Raw genomic sequence first — 17,479 nt, 5'->3', positions numbered from 1 at the left:
AACGAGTCATACAGGGCACAGATAACAGAGTCATACAGGGCACAGATAGCAGTGCCGCCCCGGCACATTTAACAATGCCAATCATCAAAGGTCATTTATGGAGCAACCCTTTAAAAACATTTCTAAATAAAACATCGTTTTTATCTTCTGCTTCTATTAAAACCAGATTTGTCTCCTTTGCCCTGTGGTGTGTCAAGACGTCTTCAGTATGTTTTGGTAACCGGGTTGTGAACTGTTTTTATTGTATTTACGTGAAGACGATAAAACCAAGATTTGTTTCGGAGCGGCCTTTATGTGATCGCTCTGGCTTTAAGCGCTGGTTCCCTCCCATCACTCTTCAATGATTTTTCGCTTTTCTTGGATTGTTTCTTATTTTCTGCTGAGTGCGTCCAAATTGAAGGCTGAGGGCACTTAGAGCGAAGACGAGAGCTTGTTGGATGGTGGCCACCTCTGAAACATGTTTTATCTGCTGATGGTTTTGAATTTCATCGCTGTTTACTGAAAGAGGTTTCAGGGCCATTGAATTGGTGTGTAAAGACCCCCGCCAGCATTGTCGATCATCCTCGTACCTCTAGGGGGTGCAGAGGTTGTAGTTGTACTTTCTTCGACTCAAAGATCCCTCCGTCACATGTGGCAATCTGCAGGGATGTGGGGCGGGCTCTTTGCGCCACCCCTTCCGCCCCGGGTCCAGTTGCAATATGGTAACGCTACTAAGTGGGCCCCGGTCCGCGGTCCCCTCTGCCCACCGCTAGCTTTGCCTCTGGGTTGACAGGTTATCTCATGAAGACCATCTCTGTCTATATTTCCTATTAGGGCATATGGATGTCATATAGAGGGGGTAATGCTACCAAGTGGGCCGCCCAAGTGTAAGTAGGCCCAAATCCGTGGCCCCCTCTGCCCACCGCTAGCTATAATTCTGGATTTAGTAATTATCTCATGAAGACAACTTCTGTCCATATTCACTATGGACGTCATATAGAGGTGGTTTCAATATTCCCTGAGTTAGGACCCCCTCTCTGGCAGACTCGGGCCGTCCATGTATTACTTGGATTTCCATTCATTTGAATGACCACAATGTAATACTACATTTCCGCTGTAGATACAGGAGGGGTCTCGTAAGCCTGTCCCGTAATGATCAGGTAATCACCATGCCGGCTCCCATATGAAAAAGTTTGTATGTGATGAGACGACCCCTCTAAAGAAGCCAGTAGGGTGCTCAAAGCCCATTACATAGCCACAGTATATGGATGTTCAGCTCCCTGTCGCGCTAGGCTTCGTATAGAGGTTACTGGTGAGCTATAGACCTAAAGACGGAGATAAAATATGAATTGTTACCCCCTTCGTCCAGATAAAGCCTCTTAATATGGATGCCCACTTTTTATAGTGTAGGACATGCTGCCTTCCTGGGTGTCTCCGATACATGTAAGTCGCTCATACATTGGTAGCTGTTGATTGGATAGGGTGGCATGACATGTTATATGGCGGTCATGGTGTTGTAACTTCCATGTTTGGCTGCTGGGAGTCTCTGGGAAGTAATGGAGTGCACTGGATGGTGGATGCCACTATGTTGTGGAGGCCCTGGGCAATTGCCCTTTCTGTCCTACCTAGCACCGATTAAAAACAATAAAGTCCATGCAGGGCTTTGCACTCTAACTTAGAGAGGTGGTCCTGAATGGGCGATCCCTACCTATGGCGTACAAATGCCAATGAGACAACACCTCTTATGTTAATCCTAATTAACGACCGGGAGCTGGCTTGTGTTGGACGATCGGACCCTGGCTTGTGCCAGAAGATCGGGAGCCGGCTTGTGCCGGACGATCGGGAGCCGGCTTGTGCCGGACGATCGGGAGCCGGCTTGTGTCGGACGATCGGGAGCCGGCTTGTGTCGGACGATCGGGCCCTGGCTCGTGCCGGACGATCGGGTGCCGGCTCGTGCCGGACGATCGGGAGCCGGCTCGTGCCGGACGATCGGGAGCCGGCTCGTGCCGGACGATCGGGAGCCGGCTCGTGCCGGACGATCTGGAGCCGGCTCGTGCCGGACGATCGTGAGCTGGCGTGTGCCGGACGATGGGAGCCTGCTCGTGCCGGACGATCGGGAGCCGGCTCGTGCCGGACGATCGGGAGCCGGCTCGTGCCGGACGATCGGGAGCCGGCTCGTGCCGGACGATCTGGAGCCGGCTCGTGCCGGACGATCGTGAGCTGGCGTGTGCCGGACGATGGGAGCCTGCTTGTGCCGGACGATCGGGAGCCGGTTTGTGCCGGACGATCGGGAGCCGGCTTGTGCCGGACGATCGGGAGCCGGTTTGTGCCGGACGATCGGGAGCCGGCTTGTGCCGGACGATCGGGAGCCTGCTTGTGCCGGACGATCGGGAGCTGGCGTGTGCCGGACGATCGGGAGCTGGCTTGTGCCGGACGATTGGGAGCTGGCTTGTATTGATGCGTCACGTAAATTCGTGAGTATGTGTGATCTATAACTTGACCCATGACCATCGTACATTCCGGTTGTCACTGTGGGGAACGTAGACTCACTGGGCCACTCCGCTGTAACGGAGTAGCAGCTGGTCAAAAGAAATGTCAATAACAGTCACTGGGGCGAGAGTACCTGGATAGCTGGCTTGTGCCGGACTATCGGGAGCTGTTATAGATGTTCTGCCAGAAAGATCACTTTGGTTTTGACAATATGACAGAACCTGTTGTTGGTCGGGCCGCGCTGTTTACCCCCATTCAAAAAGTCCACAACAGAAAGTAAAAAGTTTTTTACATAAATACGTCGTAGATGGAGAACATTGAATGGTCCAATTTGATCCATCACTTTTTGTTTTTAGGGGAAGTTTCTACAGGCCGTTACATTTAGGAAGAGACGACTATATTTACAAAAATATTCATGATAAGCTTCATGATATTTTTTCTCAACTTGACCTGGAGGGAAGGCTCTATGACTAGTTTAGGCTATTGAATGTTTATAATGATGTTTATCTAAATGGGGTAATACATTGTACAGTTCCAGCTGCTGAGTCGTCCAATTATTTTTATGTTTTTTTATGTTTTATCAGAATTTAAGGGCGAAAATGGAGCCATACCTTTCAACCGCCATATATTCTGACCTGTTTGCACCATTTTCCTAATTGATATAGGGGCCTCAATATTTTACAATTTCACATATTATGAAATTAGAAAAAGGGAGACGAGCTGCTGCCGTTTAAACTCAAAATTCCTGATCTTTCTTTTTCTCACCATCTCCTGCCAGGAAGAGTTGAGAGGTCCCTTCAAACACATTAGATTGTCAGCAGATCCTATTGATCCACCAACATTAATCTAACGTGTATGGCCAGTTTAGGGCAGAAAAAAAATGTATTGACTTCAATGGGAGAATGTAGTGGGCATGCTCTGTGGTTTATGCAGAAGGTTACTGTGCGGGGAGAGGGATGAGGAAGGATCTGTCATCATCACATATGGTCATTGGTGGGATCCTGTGTTATTTTCTTCCAGCTTTATAATAGAGATGTTACCTTTCATTGTAATCCAGCCGCCCTCGGATAATAATGAGCAGATAATGATCCTGCTCTCCGGACTGGGTCCATATTTCATCAATGTTGACATCCTTGTGAATCTTGTATGTTTGCTTGAACCATTCCCACTTCATGGGTGATAATATGCTTTGAAGATATAATAGTAAAGATTAAAAATGTAGTCTTAGGTTTATACTGAAAAAAATAATAATACTAAAACGGAATATTATGCTGAATATTATATATCTGTAAATAATTCTCCACAATTTACTTATTTTCTAGGTCCACCAGGACCAAAGGGAGACCAAGGTCATGAAGGAATGGAAGGAGAACCTGGCGTTCCTGGGCTTCCTGGGTTTAGAGGTGGCAACAATTCATCCTACGTCTCCAAACATATTGTTTGTGCCCCCTATTCTTTCTTTGGCTTCTGTCTTCCTCTCCTCTGACTCCGGCATGCCTTATGACTATGTTTTCAACTTCATCCTTTGGTGCTACATCAGTTTTTACCTGGTTAGTTGAATACGAGACCCCCATAGTCACTGGGAACGACCTGCTGCTTTACCCGCCCAATTTTGGTTTCCATTGACATAACTTGAAGCTCCTAGGCACCTACCTACCATGTCCCATTTATGCTACTGGCATCTTCATATGGCAAAGGGACCGTTGGGCCCTCTCTATCACTAGTGCCGGGTGCGACTACTACCTATGCGCGCCTTATTGCTATACACTTGCTGTTTTCGATGTATGCTATTCAGAAAATTAACTACCAGATAACCAGCATGCCATGAAGATCTGGGGCCAACAGAAACCAAGACCTTAAACAAAGTCACAAGAAAAGGGAGTCCTATAAGTGAAAAGTTTATGTTTCCAGTATAATACTGTCTCTGGGTATCACAGAACCAGTTTCATTACAGAATATTGGATCTATCTATCCTATCTATCTATCTATCTATCTATCTATCTATCTATCTATCTATCTTTGTAATATTGTACATTTTACGGGTATTTACTGGTATATTTAATTGACGTTCAACATAAAGTCCAGTTAATGAACAGGTTTGGTAACGATGGATGATCTTATAAAACACAGTGACATTTGTAATAAGCAACACAAATCCAGTAAACTGCCACATTCTGTACAAGAATATAACTACTATAATACTGCTCCTATATACAAGAATATAACTACTATATTACTTCTTCTATATACAAGAATATAACTACTATAATACTGCCCCCTATATACAAGAATATAACTACTATAATACTGCTCCTATATACAAGTATATAACTACTATAATACTGCCTCCTATATACAAGAATATAACTACTATAATACTGCTCCTATATACAAGAATATAACTACTATAATACTGCTCCTATATACAAGAATATAACTACTATAATACTGCTCCTATATACAAGAATATAACTACTATAATACTGCTCCTATATACAAGAATATAACTACTATAATACTGCCCCTATATACAAGAATATAACTACTATAATACTGCCCCCTATATACAAGAATATAACTACTATAATACTGCCCCCTATATACAAGAATATAACTATTATAATACTGCCTCCTATATACAAGAATATAACTACTATAATACTGCTCTTGATCTACAAGAATATAACTACTATAATACTGCCCCCTATATACAGGAATATAACTACTATAATACTGCCCCTATATACAAGAATATAACTACTATAATACTGCCTCCTATATACAAGAATATAACTACTATAATACTGCTCCTATATACAAGAATATAACTACTATAATACTGCCCCTATATACAAGAATATAACTACTATAATACTGCCCCCTATATACAAGAATATAACTACTATAATACTGCCCCCTATATACAAGAATATAACTATTATAATACTGCCTCCTATATACAAGAATATAACTACTATAATACTGCTCCTGATCTACAAGAATATAACTACTATAATACTGCCCCCTATATACAGGAATATAACTACTATAATACTGCCCCTATATACAAGAATATAACTACTATAATACTGCCTCCTATATACAAGAATATAACTACTATAATACTGCTCCTATATACAAGAATATAACTACTATAATACTGCTCCTATATACCAGAATATTACTACTATAATACTGATCCTATATACAAAGTATATAACTACTATAATACTGCCCCCTATGTACAATAATATAACTACTATAATACTGATCCTATATACAAGAATATAACTACTATAATACTGCTCCTAGATACAAGAATATAACTACTATAATACTGCTCCTATATACAAGAATATAACTACAATAATACTGCCTCCTATATACAAGAATATAACTACTATAATACTGCTCCTATATACAAGAATATAACTACTATAATACTGATCCTATATACAAGAATATAACTACTATAATACTGCCACTATATACAAGAATAAAACTACTATAGTACTGCCCCTATATACAAGAATATAACTACTATAATACTACTCCTATATACAAGAATATAACTACTATAATACTGCTCCTATATACAGGAATATAACTACTATAATACTGCCCCTATATACAAGAATATAACTACTATAATACTGCCCCTATATACAAGAATATAACTACTATAATACTGCCCCCTATATACAAGAATATAACTACTATTATACTGCCTCCTATATACAAGAATATAACTACTATAATACTGCTCCTATATACAAGAATATAACTACTATAATACTGCTCCCTATATACAGGAATATAACTACTATAATACTGCCTCCTATATACAAGAAAATAACTACTATAATACTGATCCTATATACAAGTATATAACTACTATAATACTGCCCTAATATACAAGAATATAACTACTATAATACTGCCACTATATACAAGAATAAAACTACTATAATACTGCTCCCTATATACAAGAATATAACTACTATAATACTGCTCCTATATACAAGAATATAACTACTATAATACTGCTCCTATATACAAGAATATAACTACTATAATACTGCCCCCTATATACAAGAATATAACTACTATAATACTGCCCCCTATATACAAGAATATAACTACTATAATACTGCCCCTATATACAAGAATATAACTACTATAATACTGCCTCTATATACAAGAATATAACTACTATAATACTGCCCCCTATATACAAGATTATAACTACTATAATACTGCTCCTATATACAAGAATATAACTACTATAATGCTGCCCCCTATATACAAGAATATAACTACTATAATACTGCTCCTATATACAAGAATATAACTACTATAATGCTGCCCCCTATATACAAGAATATAACTACTATAATACTGCTCCTATATACAAGAATATAACTACTATAATACTGCCCCTATATACAAGAATATAATTACTATAATACTGCCCCCTATATACAAGAATATAACTACTATAATACTGCTCCTATATACAAGAATATAACTACTATAATACTGCCTCTATATATAAGAATATAACTACTATAATACTGCTCCCTATATACAAGAATATAACTACTATAATACTGCCTCCTGTATACAAGAATATAACTACTATAATACTGCTCCTATATACAAGAATATAACTACTATAATACTGCTCCTATATACAAGAATATAACTACTGTAATTCTGCCTCCTATATACAGGAATATAACTACTATAATACTGCCTCCTATATACAAGAATATAACTACTATAATACTGCCCCTATATACAAGAATATAACTACTATAATACTGCCACCTATATACAAGAATATAACTACTATAATACTGCTCCTACATACAAGATTATAACTAATATAATACTGCCTCCTATATACAAGAATATAACTACTATAATACTGCCTCCTATATACAAGAATATAACTACTATAATACTGCTCATATATACAAGAATATAACTACTATAATACTGCTCATATATACAAGAATAGAACTACTATAATACTGCCCCCTATATACAAGAATATAACTACTATAATACTGCCTCCTATATACAAGAATATAACTACTGTAATACTGCTCCTATATACAAGAATATAACTACTATAATACTGCTCCTATATCCAAGAATATAACTACTATAATACTGCCCCCTATATACAAGAATATAACTACTATAATACTGCCCCCTATATACAAGACTATAACTACTATAATACTGCCTCTATATACAAGACTATAACTACTATAATACTGCCTCTATATACAAGAATATAACTACTATAATACTGCCCCCTATATACAAGACTATAACTACTATAATACTGCCTCTATATACAAGAATATAACTACTATAATACTGCCTCTATATACAAGACTATAACTACTATAATACTGCCTCTATATACAAGACTATAACTACTATAATACTGCCTCTATATACAAGACTATAACTACTATAATACTGCTCCTATATACAAGAATATAACTAATATAATACTGCCTCCTATATACAAGAATATAACTACTATAATACTGCCCCCTATATACAAGAATATAACTACTATAATACTGCTCCTATATACAAGATTATAACTACTATAATACTGCCTCCTATATACAAGAATAGAACTACTATAATACTGCCTCCTATATACAAGAATATAACTACTATAATACTGCTCATATATACAAGAATATAACTACTATAATACTGCTCATATATACAAGAATAGAACTACTATAATACTGCCCCCTATATACAAGAATATAACTACTATAATACTGCCCCCTATATACAAGAATATAACTACTGTAATACTGCTCCTATATACAAGAATATAACTACTATAATACTGCTCCTATATCCAAGAATATAACTACTATAATACTGCCCCCTATATACAAGAATATAACTACTATAATACTGCCCCCTATATACAAGACTATAACTACTATAATACTGCCTCTATATACAAGACTATAACTACTATAATACTGCCTCTATATACAAGAATATAACTACTATAATACTGCCCCCTATATACAAGACTATAACTACTATAATACTGCCTCTATATACAAGAATATAACTATTATAATACTGCTCCCTATATACAAGAATATAACTACTATAATACTGCCCCCTATATACAAGAATATAACTACTATAATACTGCCCCCTATATACAAGAATATAACTACTATAATATTGCCCCCTATATACAAGAATATAACTGCTATAATACTGCTCCTATATACAAGAATATAACTACTATAATACTGCCCCCTATATACAAGAATATAACTACTATAATACTGCCTCCTATATACAAGAATGTAACTACTATATTACTGCCCCTATATACAAGAATATAACTACTATAATACTGCCCCTATATACAAGAATATAACTACTATAATACTGCTCCTATATACAAGAATATAACTGCTATAATACTGCTCCTATATACAAGAATATAACTACTATAATACTGCTCCTATATACAAGAATATAACTACTATAATACTGCTCCTATATACAAGAATATAACTACTATAATACTGCTCCTATATACAAGAATATAACTACTATAATACTCCTTCTATATACAAGAATATAACTACTATAATACTGCTCCTAACTACTATGATAATGTCTTGAGGGGAATCTTCCCGGCAAGGTCTTGCAGATTGACATTAGCTGTGGAGTGGAGATCAGCTGTAATTCCTCGGGTTTCTCTCCTTGGCTCCATCTTCTGCACCTGTTTTCTGGCACTGGACTTGAGGCCACCACACAATCTCTCGCTGCTTCCAGAATCTCTTTCCCATCTTGTTTATTTAACACGTTATAAATATGTCGGCAGCTGCTGCCATCGCCCTCAGTCATGGAGAAGTCATTCACACTGCTTCTTCCATAGAACTTGGACTTGCCTCTTGCTTCTTCTAGGATATCATCTGTGCACTGGCACTGGTTATAAGGTGCATAATACAGCAAGATAAGTACCAGACAATGCACACAATGGGGCCCCAAACAATAAAAAGGGTCTTCTACAAGTTTGGACTGTCCTAAAAAACACAACCGTTTTCCGGTCAGTCCCTATAGACAACAGGATGAGATGGAAAAGTGAGGTCCTACCTAGACCAAAGCACTGGCTTCCAAAGGGGAGATTTATTAAAGTTTGTTTTTTTTGGCCATTGCGTCCCCCACCACCCTATGCCCGTATTAGCAGTGAAGTTTTATTATAAGGCAGCCATATCATGAGTTCCTGGCGTAATCGGGGTGTCCTCTATTTAATACCGATTCCCTGTCATACAGGAAAGACATTAATTCGATTGAATTCTCCTCAGGGTGGAGCACAGATATCACCGCTTCTTTACTCTGTTTTGCCCTCTGCTCACTGTCGCCCCCTGCTGTGTAATGTACCGTGTATGAGCTGCCAAGAGGAGTGGGGGAAGGGAAGTGACAACTGTCAGGGGTCAATTTCTGCCTCATATAATTGGTTATCAACAGATTGTTTATTTTTGATCTAATCAGACCCCTCTTTATTTTACAGGTATTTCGGGTGAAAGAGGTCTTCCTGGTCTGCCCGGCCTGAAAGGCGATCAGGGAGATATCGGGGTTGCCGGTAGTATGGGGGTACGTGGAGTTAAAGGTACATTGTATTCATTTACTTCCTTTTATACCATATGTGAATTTGATTTGAGAGTAGGGGTGATGGTTCTTTACCTCCTGCCTCCAGAAGGAGTGGTTTAGTATGTTGAGTCAACTTTCAAATTCTTGGAAAGTCCATGGCCTATAGAAATAGTTTTAAAGAGGTCTTGCCGCCATAAAAAGTGTTAGTGTATCACTATAGGGTCTGACTGCTGGGATTCCTACCGATCCCTATAGCCCCTTCACAGTGTTTCCATTGCTTCTATTCAGCCAGGTCCCGTTCACGGTCCCCTTCACAGCTGGTGACCGGGAGCACTACTATCTCGAAGGAAGGGGGGACCAAGGTTTTCTAGATCTTCAGAGGTCAGATCCCACCGATCACAATCTTAGTGATTGCCATAACGTTCTATGATTAGAATACACCTTTAATTTGCAACCCTTTGATGTGATAGGCTTTGTAAGAGCTATATCTAAGAAGGGTCCAATTTTCTACCAAGGGACTATGGGGGGGGGGGGAAGCCTTGGGTGTAACTGTCCTTCGAAAGTGGCAGCTTCAACCATGATGACCTCTTCTCTGTACATAATCCTCTAGCACCAGACAGGTCATCCCATATATCACTGTTGAGGTCTTATAAGGCAGACAAAAGGAATTAAGTATCTGAGATCTTTTTGATGTTTTTGGATCTTCTGCTTCTTCTTACATTAGGCTCATGTAAAAAAAAATAAAAAATCTTAAATCCTTGAGAAAGTAACTTGAAGTGACCTTCTAATCTAGTAAAATATCTGGGGCTCTTGACATAGTCTGATGATGAGACGATGGGAGTAGAGGCCAGAGGATCTGAGAATGTTCCTGGACAATGGGTGTAACTGTCCTTCGGAGGTGGCAGCTTCAATCATGATGACCTCTTCTCTGGTGCTAGAAGATCATGTACAGACAGGCTGTTCCATATATCACTGATGAGGTCTTATAAGGCGGAAAAAAAAGGAATTAAGTATCTGAGATCTTTTTGATGTTTTTGAATCTTCTGCTTCTTACATTAGGCTCATGTGAATTTTTGTTTTTTCTTAAATCCCTGAGAAAGTAACTTGCAGTGAACTTTCTAATCTAGTAAAATATCTGGGGCTCTTGACATAGTCTGATGATGACACGATGGGAGTAGAGGCCAGAGGATCTGAGAATGTTCCCGGACAATGGTAAAAATAAATGCAATTAATACCAATGTTCCTGAGATGACATAAAATGAACATGGTGGTTCCTGGCTCGGACCTTCTGGCCTTCTCCCCAGGATCAACGAGAGCGCGCACGCACCACAATCTCTGCCTTTCTGTTACATAAGGACTAGTGCCTGAGGCAGCTTGACGAAGATTAATACTAATGGGGCGGTGGACTTTAGTGGTCTGAGTGTTACAACGGCCTACAGTATATATGTACTGTATGTAACCACGCTCCAAGGTGGCTGCCAAGATCTTACAGTGCCAAGGAGAAGAGACTGGCCAAATGACTGAAATACTATTAGCTGCGTACAAATGTTTTCGGGGTATGATGTTGAATTATTGAATTTGCCTGTGAAGGACTAGTCATAAAATCGTATACTGAGCCATACAGTGGATGGATTAAGGTGGTGAAGGTGGCATTGTTGGGTATTAAAGGGTGACAAAATTATGAGATGCATCTATAGGGCGCTATTGAATAGTTATCTTCTAAATATCCACAATTATAGGTAAAGTGCAGAATATAGACATAGCTGGCGCTAGGAAGAGGACTCAATCCCCTCGTGCCCAAGACTGGTTTTCGTAATATACTCAATCATTTTTGGTTCCTGAAGGTCAGCGAAATAGGTATCAAACGGACAGTCATTTGTTTAATTGTGCCCCCCCCCCAATGGCACCCTAGAAAGCCGCCTACTCTGCCTGCCCATCATCCCACCTTGTCCGGCACCTACTGCACAGTAATATTACAATATGGATGTGGCAAATGCTTATTAACCCATGTTATGCAACTGGTCCTTCAGAAATACATTAAAGGAAGAAGTGCACCAAATGTATCACAATGGCACACACTGTATTATAAATTTGGAACAAATCGTTAGGCACTTTTTTCTTTTTGTATCACTTTTTGTAATTGAAAACAGTCAGCAAGTTGAGCTCAGCTTCTATAATGCAGAGGGTATGGAGCACCTCCCAGAATAGAAATCACCAGAACAGGTATTAAATAATCAGGAAATGCAGGGAGATTTTAGCTCTGAAGCCTGCAGAATTGTGAGTGCAGCTCTGGAGTATAATATAGTAAAACTCCGGATCAGTAAAGTATGAGTATTGTAATGTACGTACACAGTGACTCCACCAGCAGAATAGTGAGTGCAGCTCTCGAGTATAATACAGGATGTAACTCAGGATCAGTACATGATAAGTAATGTAATGTATGTACACAGTGACTCCACCAGCAGAATAGTGAGTGCAGCTCTGGAGTATAATAAAGGATGTAACTCAGGATCAGTACAGGATAAGTAATGTAATGTATGTACACAGTGACTCCACCAGCAGAATAGTGAGTGCAGCTCTGGAGTATAATAAAGGATGTAACTCAGGATCAGTACAGGATAAGTAATGTAATGTATGTACACAGTGACTCCACCAGCAGAATAGTGAGTGCAGCTCTGGAGTATAATACAGGATGTAACTCAGGATCAGTACAGGATAAGTAATGTAATGTATGTACACAGTGACTCCACCAGCAGAATAGTGAGTGCAGCTCTGGAGTATAATACAGTATGTAACTCAGGATCAGTGCAGGATAAGTAATGTAATGTATGTACACAGTGAATCCACCAGCAGAATAGTGAGTGCAGCTCTGGAGTGTAATAAAGGATGTAACTCAGGATCAGTACAGGATAAGTAATGTATGTACACAGTGACCCCACCAGCAGAATAGTGACTGCAGCTCTGGAGTATAATACAGGATATAACTCAGGATCAGTACAGGATAAGTAATGTAATGTATGTACACGGTGACTCCACCAGCAGAATAGTGAGTGCAGCTCTGGAGTATAATACAGGATGTAACTCAGGATCAGTACAGGATAAGTAATGTAATGTATGTACACAGTGACTCCACCAGCAGAATAGTGAGTGCAGCTCTGGAGTATAATACAGGATGTAACTCAGGATCAGTACAGGATAAGTAATGTATGTACACAGTGACTCCACCAGCAGAATAGTGAGTGCAGCTCTGGAGTATAATACAGGATGTAACTCAGGATCAGTACAGGATAAGTAATGTAATGTATGTACACAGTGACTCCACCAGCAGAATAGTGAGTGCAGCTCTGGAGTATAATACAGGATGTAACTCAGGATCAGTACAGGATAAGTAATGTAATGTATGTACACAGTGACTCCACCAGCAGAATAGTGAGTGCAGCTCTGGAGTATAATACAGGATGTAACTCAGGATCAGTACAGGATAAGTAATGTAATGTATGTACACAGTGACTCCACCAGCAGAATAGTGAGTACAGCTCTGCAGTATAATACAGGATGTAACTCAGGATCAGTACAGGATAAGTAATGTAATGTATGTACACAGTGACTCCACCAGCAGAATAGTGAGAACAGCTCTGACATTGTATGATACATAATTAATATATTTAAAAAGAAGCATGTGCGTGCAGATTCAGAGGTTGGTTTGGAGAATGTGACTTTTATATTTCTTGTTGTGTCCTAAGGAGCCAAATCTGATTAATATATTAATAAATGGAGGAGCCGCCGGGGAGTTGGCACCTGAATAGTCCTGATCCCTCCAGGATTGTGTCCCACATCTCAGACCCCACAGCAGTTTAGGTGACTCGGCCGCTGCTCTCGTTGTGGGATATGTATTGGCCACCACCACCGTTCTCTGTCTTCTTGATACCATTTGAGTTATAACTTATTTTATGTTGATTCTATCGCCATCTCCATTGCGGGAATAGTCTATGAGGTGCATTACTTAAAATAACTAAGTGTTTATCGAATTTGGGGAGAAGAACTTGGAAATCATTTGCCATCCCGAAATGCTTTGGTGGCCAGGAATGTTAGGTCACTATGACTGGAAATCCTTACAGAGACCTCAGCCAAGAAGAAGAAGAAGTGCTGGGGTTTTATGAGCGTGATGTAAGTGCGGCGTCTCATGACGGATGTTTACTGGTGATCTTCATGTCCAGCTAGTGGTGACATTTATCAGGTTTTTCCTCCTTCTGCTTCTGGGGCGATCTATGCGCGTGGCACGGACTCTCATTCTCTAGTCAGATGTGCCATGTTTCCAGGTCCTGAGAGTGGTGGAGCAATCTGCAGGTTGGAACACAAAATTCAGCCCAGAAATTTACTCCTATAAATCCACTTTTGATGCTTGGGCAGTAAATTTAATTGCAACAGGATTATCGCTAAGAAAATACAGGGTAATGATACACTGACACTTGGGGTACAGGATACTGACACTTGGGGCATAGGATAATGATACACTGACACTTGGGGTACAGGATAATGATGCACTGACATAGGGTAGAGGATAATGATACACTGACACTTGGGGTATAGGATAATGACACACTGACACTTGGGGTACAGGATAATGATACACTGACACTTGGGGTACAGGATACTGACACTTGGGGTATAGGATAATGATACACTGACACTTGGGGTACAGGATAATGATGCACTGACATAGGGTAGAGGATAATGATACACTGACACTTGGGGTACAGGATAATGACACTGACACTTGGGGTATAGGATAATGACACACTGACACTTGGGGTACAGGATAATGACACTGACACTTGGGGTACAGGATAATGACACTGACACTTTGGGTATAGGATAATGATACACTGACACTTGGGGTACAGGATAATAATACGCTGACACTTGGGATACAGGATAATGATGCGCTGACACTTGGGGTACAGGATAATGATACACTGACACTTGGGGTAGAGGATAATGATACACTGACACTTGGGGTACAGGATAATGATACACTGACACTTGGGGTACAGGATAATAATACGCTGACACTTGAGGTACAGGATAATGATGCACTGACACTTGGGGTAGAGGATAATAATACGCTGACACGGGGTACAGGATAATGATACACTGACACTTGGGGTACAGGATAATAATGTGCTGACACTTGGGGTACAGGATAATAATATGCTGACACTTGGGGTACAGGATAATGACACACTAACACTTGGGGTACAGGATAATGACACTGACACTTGGGGTACAGGGTAATAATATGCTGACACTTGGGGTACAGGATAATGATACACAGATACTTGGGGTACAGGATAATGACACACTGACACTTGGGGTACAGGATAATGATACACTAACACTTGGGGTACAGGATAATGATACACTGACACTTGGGGTACAGGATAATGACACACTGACACTTGGGGTACAGGATAATGATACACTAACACTTGGGGTACAGGATAATGACACTGACACTTGGGGTACAGGATAATAATATGCTGACACTTGGGGTACAGGATTATGATGCACTGACATGGGGTAGAGGATAATGATACACTAACACTTGGGGTACAGGATAATGACACTGACACTTGGTGTACAGGATAATGATACACTGACACTTGGGGTACAGGATTATGATGCACTGACATGGGGTACAGGATAATGATACACTGACACTTGGGGTACAGGATAATGATACACTGACACTTGGGGTACAGGATAATTACACACTGACACTTGGGGTACAGGATAATGACACACTGACACTTGGGGTACAGGATAATGACACACTGACACGGGGTACAGGTTAATGATACTCTGACACTTGGGGTAGAGGATAATGATACACTGACACTTGGGGTACAAGATAATGATACACTGACACTTGGGGTGCAGGATAATGAGACACTGACACTTGGGGTACAGGATAATGACACACTAACACTTGGGGTACAGGATAATGACACTGACACTTGGGGTACAGGATAATAATATCCTGACACTTGGGGTACAGGATAATGATACACAGATACTTGGGGTACAGGATAATGATACACTAACACTTGGGGTACAGGATAATGACACTGACACTTTGGGTACAGGATAATAATATGCTGACACTTGGGGTACAGGATAATGACACTTGGGGTACAGGATAATGATACACTGACATGGGGTAGAGGATAATGATACACTAACACTTGGGGTACAGGATAATGACACTGACACTTGGGGTACAGGATAATGATACACTGACACTTGGGGTACAGGATTATGATGCACTGACATGGGGTACAGGATAATGATGCACTGACACTTGGGGTACAGGATAATGATACACTGACACTTGGGGTACAGGATAATTACACACTGACACTTGGGGTACAGGATAATGACACACTGACACTTGGGGTACAGGATAATGACACACTGACACGGGGTACAGGATAATGATACACTGACACTTGGGGTAGAGGATAATGATACACTGACACTTGGGGTACAGGATAATGACACTGACACTTGGGGTACAGGATAATGATACACTGACACTTGGGGTACAGGATTATGATGCACTGACATGGGGTACAGGATAATGATGCACTGACACTTGGGGTACAAGATAATGATACACTGACACTTGGGGTGCAGGATAATGAGACACTGACACTTGGGGTACAGGATAATGACACACTAACACTTGGGGTACAGGATAATGACACTGGCACTTGGGGTACAGGATAATAATATCCTGACACTTGGGGTACAGGATAATGATACACTAACACTTGGGGTACAGGATAATGACACTGACACTTGGGGTACAGGATAATAATATGCTGACACTTGGGGTACAGGATTATGATGCACTGACATGGGGTAGAGGATAATGATACACTAACACTTGGGGTACAGGATAATGACACTGACACTTGGGGTACAGGATAATGATACACTGACACTTGGGGTACAGGATAATGACACACTGACACGGGGTACAGGATAATGATACACTGACACTTGGGGTAGAGGATAATGATACACTTACACTTGGGGTACAGGATAATGACACTGGCACTTGGGGTACAGGATAATGATACACTGACACTTGGGGTACAGGATTATGATGCACTGACATGGGGTACAGGATAATGATGCACTGATACTTGGGGTACAGGATAATGATACACTGACACTTGGGGTACAGGATAATGATACACTGACACTTGGGGTACAGGATAATGATACACTGACACTTGGGGTACAGGATAATGATACACTGACATGAGTTACATTG

At 40.2% G+C, this 17,479-nt stretch overlaps 1 protein-coding gene across 1 annotated transcript in view; it reads left to right on the top strand.

The window, feature by feature from the left end:
* The window catches only part of SCARA5 (scavenger receptor class A member 5), a 386,619-nt gene that overhangs the window by 221,986 nt on the left and 147,154 nt on the right, over positions 1 to 17,479 (top strand). The window contains exons 5-6 of the mRNA XM_075860822.1: positions 3,792 to 3,872; positions 10,058 to 10,156. Coding sequence (XP_075716937.1) covers positions 3,792 to 3,872; positions 10,058 to 10,156 — 180 coding nt within the window. The remainder of the gene's footprint in view (positions 1 to 3,791; positions 3,873 to 10,057; positions 10,157 to 17,479) is intronic.

The sequence above is a fragment of the Rhinoderma darwinii genome, chromosome 4 (assembly GCF_050947455.1).
Source record: "Rhinoderma darwinii isolate aRhiDar2 chromosome 4, aRhiDar2.hap1, whole genome shotgun sequence".
NCBI classification, from domain to species: Eukaryota; Metazoa; Chordata; class Amphibia; order Anura; family Rhinodermatidae; genus Rhinoderma; species Rhinoderma darwinii.
The sequence above is the reverse complement of the archived record's forward strand: the minus strand, read 5'-3'. Positions and strand labels throughout refer to the sequence as shown.